The sequence below is a fragment of the Sebastes umbrosus genome, chromosome 2 (genome assembly GCF_015220745.1).
Source record: "Sebastes umbrosus isolate fSebUmb1 chromosome 2, fSebUmb1.pri, whole genome shotgun sequence".
Classification (NCBI taxonomy): Eukaryota; Metazoa; Chordata; class Actinopteri; order Perciformes; family Sebastidae; genus Sebastes; species Sebastes umbrosus.
Window position 1 is genome coordinate 21719628 of NC_051270.1, and position 12225 is coordinate 21731852.

General features: G+C 37.9%; 1 protein-coding gene across 4 annotated transcripts in view; it reads left to right on the plus strand.

Moving 5' to 3' along the window:
• The window catches only part of LOC119477745 (protein diaphanous homolog 3-like), a 188522-nt gene that overhangs the window by 29269 nt on the left and 147028 nt on the right, over positions 1-12225 (plus strand). For all 4 annotated transcript variants that reach the window (XM_037751877.1, XM_037751861.1, XM_037751869.1 and 1 more), the window contains 4 exons: positions 5624-5698; positions 5878-5947; positions 9296-9432; positions 10450-10555. In XM_037751877.1, coding sequence (XP_037607805.1) covers positions 5624-5698; positions 5878-5947; positions 9296-9432; positions 10450-10555 — 388 coding nt within the window. The remainder of the gene's footprint in view (positions 1-5623; positions 5699-5877; positions 5948-9295; positions 9433-10449; positions 10556-12225) is intronic.

Here is a 12225-nt window from a genome sequence, read left to right on the forward strand (position 1 = left end):
TTTGGTCGGCTGTCTGCCTTGTAGTGTAAGCAGTCCCCACAACTGCTCTCAAGAGATCTGTTAATTTAATTTTATCGCAGAAGTATTTTACATGTTGTGGCTAAATCTGTAGTCTTGAGACTGATGTGTTATAAAACTGAACTTTGCTGCAGTATAGACAGACCATATTCTCTGCATCTTCCAGACTTTTGTGGCTCCGTACTTTTGCCTTCTTACTTTCTGTTCATAATAGAATTGCACAAACTAATGCTGTTTTTCTCGCTTTTAATAGCGTCTCTCTCTATTTAATAGCCATCTTGTTAGAATAAACTACCTCGGCATTGTCACTGGACAAAACTGACCGGTGGTTCGGTGCTTACGTTCAAAGTGAGCACCCGCGTCGTAGCCCGTTAATTGATGCGTACAGTTTGAGCATAAAAGTAGCAGGTTCTGTACAAGATCAATAGAATTGTCTGCTCAGCTTTATCTGCCTTATCACAGCTCTACTCCCTGACCTTCAACTATGACACAAAGACACATTCCTTAGATAGATTATAGCCTCTGCCTGATTGTTCTCGCTCTTGAAGATGAGACTTTTCTCCAGGTGTTGTGGACAGCTGGTATATTGTCCCTTTCTGGGCTCTGAGATAGTCTAAATCTGCCAGGCCCTTTTACTAGAAGCCTTTGAAAACACTCATGTGTTTCAAGGCAGATGTCTTTCAAATTTGTTGCAGCAGACCCTGACAGTACAGGCTTGTTGGTTTCCTGTGCAATAATTCCTGCTATAGATCAACTGGTTGTTTTCCTTTGCTCTCTGCCTCTGCTACTGATGATGAAAAGCTGGCATGCAGGTGCCATTGAGTTATACATTTCAATGAAGCTCATGTCAAGACCCCCGCCGTGCGTACTCTATAACCAGAATGGCCTGGGCCATGGTCCAGTGAGACGTGTAGGCTAAATTGATTTTTTTTTTCTCGAACATGAGAGCCTCATTACTTAGCCACCTTGGCAGCAGCCTTCCCTGTCTTCATCAGAATGGCAGCGACAGTCTTTGTCAGCCTCCCTTATTTTCCTGACCCTGTCACACACTCACACACACTCACACACACATAGTCATACACCTTGATGATGTGGAGGTCTACACTGCTTCCTTTGCCGCTTGTCCTCCTTTTGTAAGTGGAAGGCAGTTAAGAATGAGGTTTTTATAACAGCTGAGGTCAGGTAGAATTGAAGCCTTGGTGATTTTAAAGTAACCATTCACTACTATTATAATATGTGTTTAAATCACCATGTTAGGAGCTTTTCAAAATCAGTTTTGGTTCTATTTGTTTGAGCAATGAATGCCCTTGATCATAATAAAACCCTGTACATCATGGCTTAAGGCTGGCCCACACTAAAAGACCCCACACATAACAACATGTTATGTTAAATTTAACAATTATGTTCCTATAGGGTGTGGTGAGCAACGATTTGGCCAAATACACTATCAGATTCCATTCATGAACAAGAGTCCTGACTCTCGCAAAATCTTTCGTGATTAAAACGTGACTTTAGTGTAAACAAACATGTTGGACGACAGCGATGTTAGTTTTTTGCACTACTTTGTACTGAAAATTCACAAAGAAAATAGAAAAAATATGGATGAATGCATGGAGACACATTGATTTGTGGCAACAACACCAGTGTTTATTTAACAAGTTGGTTGTCTTATTACTACTTTATGCTTCGCGTTTTGCATTAGCCGCAGCCGCCATGACGGTGGTTGTTGTCCTTCCTTCTTCAGCTTCCGTTGGTATTTTTTCAGTTGAAATTAATCATCTTTTACCTTCTAACCTTTATGCTATTTATGCTTTAAGTTTTTTTTGGGCTAAAAAAAATGTTCTGCTGCTCCCGTCCACGGCTGCTTTACCTCGCCGTCAGACAGCCCTTTCTGATGGGACACTGAAGCTGTTGTATCGCTCTCTTCAAAGCCACCAGACTCCATTGACAAAAACAGTTATTTTACCTCGCAGATCGTGGAAGTATTCATACAACCCCACTTAGAACTAACCCTTTCAGTTATTTCCAAACTTAACACAGCTAACGTAGTCTCAGCTATTGCTAGCTGTCACTGATTAGCTTACTTTGGTAACCTACGTCATTGCTTTTTGCTAACAGCTGAGTGAGCATTTCCATTTAGAAAAACAAAACAAAACAGAAAAGACAGTAGATGGAGTTGACCTTTAATCATCACTAGTGAAGCTTTTTTTGGGGTGGAACATGTTCAATGGAAATCACCTGTCACCTGTGTTCAATCAAGGTGTGAACAAAACAAAATGTGAAACAAAATAAGCATCTACCATCTGACACAACAATGTAACAACAAATAAATAAACTCTTGGACATTTGATCTACCTACAAGCCCGTAGTCCTTTTCAAGAAATTAAATTCAGATAACTGCTTCCAATTTCATGTTGTCACCTTGAGAATTTCTGTAGATTTGATGCTGGGAGGCATGCAGCTTGTTGATTAGAATGGTACAAACACTGAATGCTAATGTTCAGAGAGGTTATTCAGTCATTCAGTTTCAATCAGGAGGGAGGTGCAGTCGCTCACAGTCTCACTCATGCTGTCTTTGTCTCTGTTTTTTTTTTCTTTTGCATCCGCTTAAACTCGCAATGTAATGTTTTCTTCATACTCGTGCTCCTTATTTGAATCAAAGTTAAAACTTCTCTGTTCTTTTAAAGTTTAAAGTCGCTGCTCTCTCTCCCATTCCCTACCGTCACTCTTGGGTGAAAACCTTGGATCTCCAGCCTTTGATTTGTCAGTAACAAGGAAAACTAACCCTGTTTTTTTCTTGATTGCCATTCTGTTTTGATTGTATTCAAGAAGTCTCAAAATTGGAATTGTTTTCATAAGGCAAAGCATATTGCATCTGTTTTGTTCTGCACTACTATCACACACATCCTTGTGCCTTCATCTGCTTTAAGTACAGGTTTAGCAGTCATTGTAATCTGGAAGTGAGAAGACTAAAGGAAGTCTTTGCTTTATGTAAAGGAATGCCCTATTTTCTGAGTCGTTAACTTCCAACAGCTCTCTCAAAACATGTGGATCCAGAGAGATCTTAGTAGCCCAGGCCAGAGTTCATTACAACCTCCTAACAATTAACCTGCCTCTAGTTTTTAGAAGAAGATTAAGGAATAAAATGATGAGAAGGGCTGAGCAATATGAAAACAGTATTTTTGAAAAAAGTTTTTCTTTAATTTTTGTTTTTTATACCATATATCCAAATGTACGTATGCATTCTCTTGGAAAAAGGTACAGGGTCACTATTTTGTCTTCTAGAAGCTGAATATTATCAAAATATTGCCCAGTTAATTTAATAAATATCACTGTGGTGATAACACTGTTCCTTCCTCTGTATCTATAACAAAACTATTGCTAATATGTCGTTAATGAAGAGGTCAACATGCACATTCTCAAAATTGTTTGTGGTGCTGGGAGTAGATCCCCTCCAACGTGTACTTTTCCAAATAAAAAATGACTTGCTCTTGCACACACTTTTCTCTGCTTTATTAGTCAACGTTTTGATCACCAAGAACTTTCATCAGGACATTAAGAGGATAAAATGGTGGTCTGTGTTCTTTTAAACACCACCAAATCAATGTGATTGGATGATTGGAAGTGTCTGCCATCCCTATTGGTTGGGGAAGTGACATCATCACATATCCATTTCAACATGAAAAAAAAAAAACAGGAAGAGGAAAAAAGAAAACTACATGTCAGACAAAGAACATCAGACATCACTATTGAAGGAAAACAATAATAATCTTACCATAAATTATCAGGCCACATGATTATAGGTATACAAAATTACACATTAAAAACATTCCTTGGTCAATTTACTAACAGCAACTTAAACAACACGATTACAGACATACACTCAAATCTAATTCATCATTGAGCCCAAAGTGGGTCCCAAAAGTTTGGAGCTCTGTTAACCAAAAGGCTTCTTGTTGAAGAAGAGCTTCCTTTAGATCACCTCCACGTCTAGACAAGACCACTGTGTCATTAATGTCTGATGTTTCGACCAGCACTAATGTAGAATAGGAATTAGTTTGATTCTCTTTGTAGACACACTCGAATAATGGCTCCTTCCCTGGATGGAAATAAATGTGCCTGTTTTAAAGGAAAGTAAACTTACGTAATGTGTTTGTCCAAGCTTTTGATATTACTCCTTTAATCTAGAATCCATCAAAGGCACCTTCTCCATAAGATGTGTCTAAAATCAACTTTCACACAGAGTAGCAGGGAAGTTCAATCCTCCTATAGCATATTTGATGGAGCAGTGTGAAGTAGCATAACCTCCTTAGATAGTGTAACCTCCTTAAGAATCGTATTCAGGCCCGAAACTCAGGCCCAGATCAGACAGAAACAGCGCCTCACGTTTTCCACCTGTAAAACGTGAGGCACACCGCACTGCCTTTTTGTTTCTCAATTGGTAGAGCGTTTTTTTTTTTTGCAGTTTTCTGCGTCTTTTCTTTTTAATATGTTGCTAGACGACCATGATGAGTGCCAATGTTACCTTATTGCAAACCATGAACTGTACACTACCCAAATAGTTAATTGTACAGTTTAAATTAATGAAAACAACTTACCCAAAATCTCAAGCACTGCACTAATTAGTCTCCAGCTGTTTGCTGTTCAGATCAAGGTAACTACGGTTGGTAAGCTCATAAACAGTAGCTCCAGGTATCCAGCAACAGCCTCCAGGCCTGCTGTTTTCTGTTCAGATCATGGTAACTACAGTTAGTAAAGTCATAAAGGTCTGGGTATCCAGCAACAGTCACCACAATGAGAAAAAACACTAATGACAATGGGCACTTTTCCGCTCTGAGATGAAATGTTTTCAACTCAGGGCGTTAAGGGCGCTCCTGTAAAAAGAGCAAGGCCCACAGAGCGGATAAACACAAAGTGCTCAGCAACGTGAAAGCAGCGTGCAAAACGCTTCACTCTCATAGAAAACAATTACAAAAAAACGCTCCAGGCTGCTAAAACACACCTTACTCTGCATTGTGATTTTTTTGTTGCTGCCATTTTTGGATTTTCTCTCAGAAGATCAATTCCTGTCTATCAAGGCCTTTAACACAGTTTTTGTTTGTATAAGCGTTTGTATATATTTTTTTTAATTTTTGTACTAAAGACACTGGATACATTTTTTAACTGTAAAATGTCCTGCTAACTATATATCTATGTCACAATTATTCAAAAACAAATTTATGGGATCCTTTTCAAAGATGTTTGTTTTTATCATGTGTTTATGTAAAACAATGAATATATCATTATTGCATTTGTAAACTCTCAAATATTGATATGGTCATCATCCTCAAAAATGAAGTATTGTGTCAGATATAATTGTAGCTTTAACTGTGTCTGAATGTGCTGACCATTTGTTGTTCCCCTCTGTCTATATTATTTTACTGCATATTTTCTTATCAGGCATGCAATCCTATGTTTACTTCTGCTGCCTTTCTCCTCAGCACAACGTACTGAATTCTGTTTTTCTGTCTTAAAGCTTCCCACAGTGGCTGATGAGTATGGAAGTTTTGCTGTCAGTTGTCAGTCTTACACTGTTGTGATATTGATTTGATGTTTGTTATTTCAGTTGGGTGCAGAGCTTCGGGCATGAGGGTCTTGGATTGCTGCTGGACGTTTTGGAAAGGTTGCTGCTCAAGAAACAGTAAGTTTATGCATTCACTCGTGGGTATTCTTGTCCAGACTCTTACTCATCTCACTATAGTTGTCTATTCAGAGTCCTGTTTCTCTATATGACAATGTACACTAATGCCTACAGTTTGGAGTATTCATTATGTGCATTAGAGACCAACTGCTCATCATTACTCTCTTGTGTCCCTATAGGCAAGAGAAGATTGACAAAAAGAATCAACATAAAGTTGTCCAGTGTATCAAAGCCATCATGAACAATAAGGTAATGAAAACAGATTTTTATTTTTTGATAATGTTTTTTTTGGTAGTACAGTAAGTTGTCTATTGACATATCAGTTTGTTTAACTTTAAATTAATGCTTTTATTCCTCTAAAACTAGGGGGTGTCATTCTGAAAGAAACGCGTGTAATGATAAATATTTTTCAGTTCATTTAAAGTTTTTGTGTATATATTTTTCATTGAAAAACTGAGTCAGCAAGACTGTAGCAACGTAGTAATCTGATCCATTGTTTATAGTCTTGGGAATTGTTTGTGTCTGCGGGCATAATAGCCTACATTAAATTTATTCGGGAGAGTTTGTGATTTGATGAACTTTCATAGACTCATTAAAGACGCAGCTGTGGAGGTGGGTGTTCTACCACCAACGTCTGACTTTTATGTTATTAGGAAATATGTCCTAGAATTAATATGTCAGTTTTGTCCTTTTTACCCTTCAGGGAAAAAACCCTCTGAAATAACTTTGTGTATTTTGAGTTGAGTCTGATCTCCAAGGGTAATTTTAATCCCATCCACACCGACATCTGGTGTTTTCATGCAATTACCAAATTAGGCACCTGGGATTTCAATTACAAAGAGTTTATGACCAGTGGAGAAAAAGAGCAGCTTCACAACAATATGGAGCCAATTGGGGGGAGTTTTACTAATGTCCTGATGCAATCTGTGTGACACTGTGTGACACAGATCTAATGTTGGTACTCAACAGAGAGAGTGTGTGTGACTAAGAGAGTTTAAGAGAGGGAAAGAGATGCCATTGAGAGAATGATTGTTTCAACATGGTAATGTACTACAGCACAAATTAATAATGATAAATCACAGAACAGTGTGCTGTTTTGTTGTGTTTGAATATTGCATTTCAAACAAAGCAGTCTATTTGCCTAATCTTTACAATTCTTAGATCTATTGGAAATGCAACAGGATCCTGCAAAAATAGACTTTTAGTTATGGATTTAGTTCCTGAGTTTAGTTCCTGGGAGTCCTTACAGTAGCTCTTGGGACTATTTGATCCAAATAAGCCAGCAGAGTTTTGGACAGTGGACAGAGAACAAATTACCGATAGAAGGAAAAGAAACAAAATGGTACCTTGAAAAGACAGAAAAAAAGGAGGGCAGCGCAATGAACCGAAAATATACTTAAACTGACTATGAATCTCTCACCGACCTAATTAGGTCATGTCATTATGTGTTGTAAGTGAATTTCCTCCAAACAAGCTGTCATTTGTAGCTTGTCCCTTAATGCACCTGAAAGTACAACGTATCACTGTCAGTGTGGATGCTTTTAAAAAAAACAAAAAACTTTCATAACTAATTTTGATATTGGTTTGTTTATGCAATTTGCTTAAGTTAAACAACAGAATTACCTAAATAATAAAACAATGTGATCATATTGTGATAACATGTTTCCATTTAAGGTCAATAGACAGTAATATTAAATTATCACCCAGGCCTAAGCACATGTGCATAAAAATATGTTCTGTTAAAGTAGCTTTATTTCTCAATGCTTCAGCTTTTCCTCCTTGTATGCTGTTAGTCCACAGTAGCTATAAAAAAAAAAAAAAAAAGAATCTTGCCACATGGAGCTAAAACCCAACGGAGACAGATATACAGGCGCTCTGGCACAAAGTGTGCTGTAAGGTCTCATGTAATCCTGCGTCTCAACAGGCGCCAGACGCCAGCATTTACCCGTAGGCCTCTCTGTCAGCCCAGACCTTTCCCTGGCTAGAGAGGCATCTTGGGATGGGATGTACCCACAATGCCAAGAAGACAGGTGTTCTCTGCCAGCTGTCAGTGCAGCCTTTTTTTCTTCTGCCTTCTTGCGTCAAGGCACACAGTTGCACATTTTCTATTGTCTGTCACCAATGGAGTAATAATGTAGTACTAGAAGTCACCACCCTGTGAAACTGCCCTTTGAACAACTTAACTGTATCAAGAAAACCGATTTTCCCAATATGGATTAGATGTAAATGCATAGTTGCTATAAATGCATACAGTATATAGCGCTCAGGCTTACTTCTATTTTAGTTTCATTACTTTTTTAGTGCCCACAGACTTCAATTCCGGTCGGAATTTACACTGTTTATCTACTATATACTGTACTGTATATGTAAAGAATTGCATTGCGGATTTAGCTGATCTGCTAGGTTTTCCAAAGTATAGAGACAACTGCTCAAACATTTAAAAAAAATATATAGTGTATACATCCGACATGTGTGTTTGAATAGACAAACCTGCTCCAGCAGTGTCAACTACTTTTTTGAGCATTGACAGAATACTGACAGTTCATCTTTCTTTTGATTCTGGAAATTCAGGGAACCACAGTCTCTTTCCTGTCATGAAGTCCGTTTTGTAAAGCCATCAATAAACAGTTAATGCGTGAAGCAAAGCTAAAGATAGGGAAATATACCATGACAGAAATGTGACAGAAAAATCAACAAAACTATAATATTTCTTACAAAGTAGGCAAACGATGTATCCATTTGCACATAGCAATATTCAAATACAAGGACAAAATCTGAATACCACATAACTTGTTTGGCCGACTGCCTCTTCAAATGTAGAAAGCCCACATCAAACAGGCAAACAGAAAATATGATCTGAGTGCTCAGTAATGCCTGGTGTTACTACGAGGTCTACAAAAGCACTTTGTAATTGTTTTTCAAAAGAGAGAAAAAAAACATCACTTTTTTTTGGTTCCTTCCTGGGTGAAAGAAAGGCCCCGTTCATTGCTATACAAACAGTGAATTAAATGTAATGCATTATTTGTCCTAAACATTTAATTTTCAAACACAATCCAACATTGTTGAATTTATTTTCTTTGTACAAATTAACCACAAAAAATAAATGAACCTCAATTTTCCTTATTCAGCAGTAATTATAGTTGAAACTTTATTGACAATACAATATTGGTATTTGTAATGATAGTGTTCTTGCAAGATTGTTTTTCTCTTTGTTGGCTTTAGTATACTGCATACGGTAAAACTCACACACAATTATTCTAAATCAGTTTAATTATTACCTTGGCATTTAATCACATTTTCTGGTGGCCAAGTTCAACCGCACAGTAAACTGTGCTGTGCCAGACCTCTGAATGGCATTGCATTATACAGTAGATGGAACTAAAATTACTGTTAACCTTGAGTTGTACTTTGATCAAACATTTGATCAATCAATCTTAATTTGGAGTGCACGTAAATGTATTGAATTTGAATGAATCTTGTGTTCTTAAGGTAATATATGATTTTACTGTTTCTCAGGATATTGTGTTCTTGTTGTTGCAAATGGGGAGAATTGCAGCATATCCGGCTAACCATGTTTTGTGTTCGTGTTTACTGCAGTATGGCTTGGATCGAATCCTCGGGGAGGAGAAAAGTCTTGCATTACTGGCAAGAGCCATTGATCCCACCCAGTCTGCCATGATGACTGACGTGGTAAAGCTGCTGTCAGCCATCTGCATCGTGGGCGAAGAGAACACGTATGTTCTGGCTTCATTCATTCTCTCACCATATCCATGTCTCACTGCTTTTGTAATGTTGAAAGATGATATGCTTTTAGGCCTTTTATTATTATCAATTAAAGTCAAAGGGTTTTGCAGAGCGTACAGTATAAAAGGTAAAGCATAAAATAGCCAACAATTGGCCAAAAGGCTGAACTGACACAATGTCTCAGAGTTCAACATCTGGCCTGTGCTTTTGTGAGTGCCAATGTCACTCTCAAACGAACGTATCACAAAGCCGGTGCCACTATATTGTATGTTAACAATTTATTGTAAGTGTTGTGCCTGGTGAAAATGGGGAAAATATTTGCAGGGAAAATAGGTTGAGAGATTTTAAGTGACTGCAGAGTCATATTGGATAGTATAACAGATATTTCAAGAGTAATTAAAAAAAATTATACAGTCTGCATTTTCAAGTATAAGATAAAATAATATGTCCAGTTGAACAGATCTGACCTCATGCGGGTGGCTTCGGTAGATCGTTGTTTGCATGATCCTGTTTAAATTGATCTAAAATAGAAGCCATAACACGTTGTACGCTCGTGATGATGTCATTGCGTTACGTTATGACCAATAGCACTGGTCATAACGTAACTGGTCTATGGTTTATTGGCCTACATAACCTTCGAGCTTAGGTTGTTCAGATTTTAGGGTCATGAAGCATTTGAAGATACTCCAAGTAATGACATCACAATAAGCAAAAATACCACAGTAGGCACTGGTGGACTATTTCTATTGCAGAGTTCATTAATTACTGAATTCATTATCCATTTTAATGATCATCACAAGTCTACTCAAGTCTTAAGTCATGTTCTACAGTGAAGGTGATGAAATCCCTTGGAAAAGCCCATCCACTCATGTCAAATTGACAATAAAGGAACCTTGGATGCAGTGGAATAGGAGAGAGCTCATGGTCAAAATCCCTTTTAAATGAATGTATGTCTTCATTTCCCCCCCCCCCAATTGTTCGCTCATGCATTTCATGTTCTCATTCAGTTTGGAAAAGGTCCTTGAAGCCATCACCACAGCAGGGGAATGGCGAGCCATCGAGAGGTTCAGTCCCATTGTGCAGGGACTACGAGATCGTTCGGTTCAATTACAAGTAAGTGTACTGTACAACCGCTGACACCTTGTCGCTTCACTCAGATTTCTCTGAAATGAAATACGGACTGGCTGTGGGAAGTTTACCATTTTAACATACCGAAACCACTCTGTGCTCAGGGGTCTCTTACACATTCTTTGGTCTGATCAAGTCTTTTTTTACGAAGACATTTTTAGTTATACTCTTGTTTTAAGCCAAAACTGTCTGTTAATCACAGATTCAGTCACAAACACTGATATATATTACATATATATATTATACCTATATATTCCCTGTATTTGTCAAATTTTTGCGCTCTCGTATTATTTACTTCTAGGAGCCAATTGGTTAAGTGTCTTAGTTAAGGTTAATTGTCGAGAACCTTTTAATCTGATTTTACAGTTTGCAGTAATGAACTTAATCATTTTGTAATGGCGTTAGTTGCTCAACTAAGATAAAGATCTGCCGTGATTTGCAGTTGCCATATCTAATAACCTTTACTAATGATACTGTTAGCCTTTTAGTTACAGGGGCATCTAGTAATGATCTGTAAAACAAACTCTACTTTAAGTACGGTAGAACCAGGAATTACAGCTAACAGCTAAGAAAACAATAAAAAATACCACAACAGAGAACACAAACAAAAAACAGTAAAACCACAGATTTCTCTAATCTATACATAGAGAAGCTTTCCCTTTCCCACGTTCCAAAATTAATAAATTGTAAACTCTGAATCCCTCCTAATCCACTTTATGGTTTGACACATTTTTACCTGTCCATGTACATTGCCCATTTCGTCATCTTATGCACTAATCCCTCTCTTTGTGGACATCATTTTTTCATGTATCATCTCCCTGCTGATACAAACACTTGAGATATTGCATATGGGCTCCTTTAGACGGGGACGGCATCGGTTTGTCTCACAATAATGTATTTCATGATTAAAGTATGTTGTCTGCATTTTTAATTGGTAGCTGAGGGATGTGAAGAGAGTGATCATTCATCCACTACCTAAACACACACACACGCGCGCGCACACACACAGTAGTACATGAAAGTTGAGATCTCTTGAGAGAATACCAAGCACCACTCACATGACCGAAGCACAGCCAATAGGAACGCTCTCTCTTTGAACTGTGATTGGCCTAAATCTCCCGTCAGGGGCTAGATTTTTTAAAGCCTGAAAACAGAGCCATGAGGAGGTGCAGAAGTCTAGTTATCTCTCAGAACACTTGAATTACAATATGCTGAAAGGTTATTATGGATTTTTTTTCCAATGATGCCAAAAAATGGTTGCCTACTGAAGCTTTAACAATGTTAAACTTAATTAAATGATGCTACCTTTTTTGCCCCCTGTAGCATTATCCGTAGCATTTGCTTTCAGTTTGCTGCAACCACGTTTGACAGGTGCAACACTGTAGGGACACTCTACTGTAAGAGGGTGGAAGCAGTAGTAGTAGGAAAATAGTGAGGCAAGGAATTGATGCTTTGTTATTACTTTTCCACTTTCTAATACACAGCACAGTTTCCTTTTTAACCCCATGCATTATTAAAGCATGGATACTGTTATTTTAACCATGATACTGTGTGGCCAAAGGCTGTCTGTCCTACTTGACTACATTTATACTCAGTCTCCCCTGGCAGCCTTTGGCTTAGGGAAAGCATGCATTGAGACAATAAGTGTAAATAGA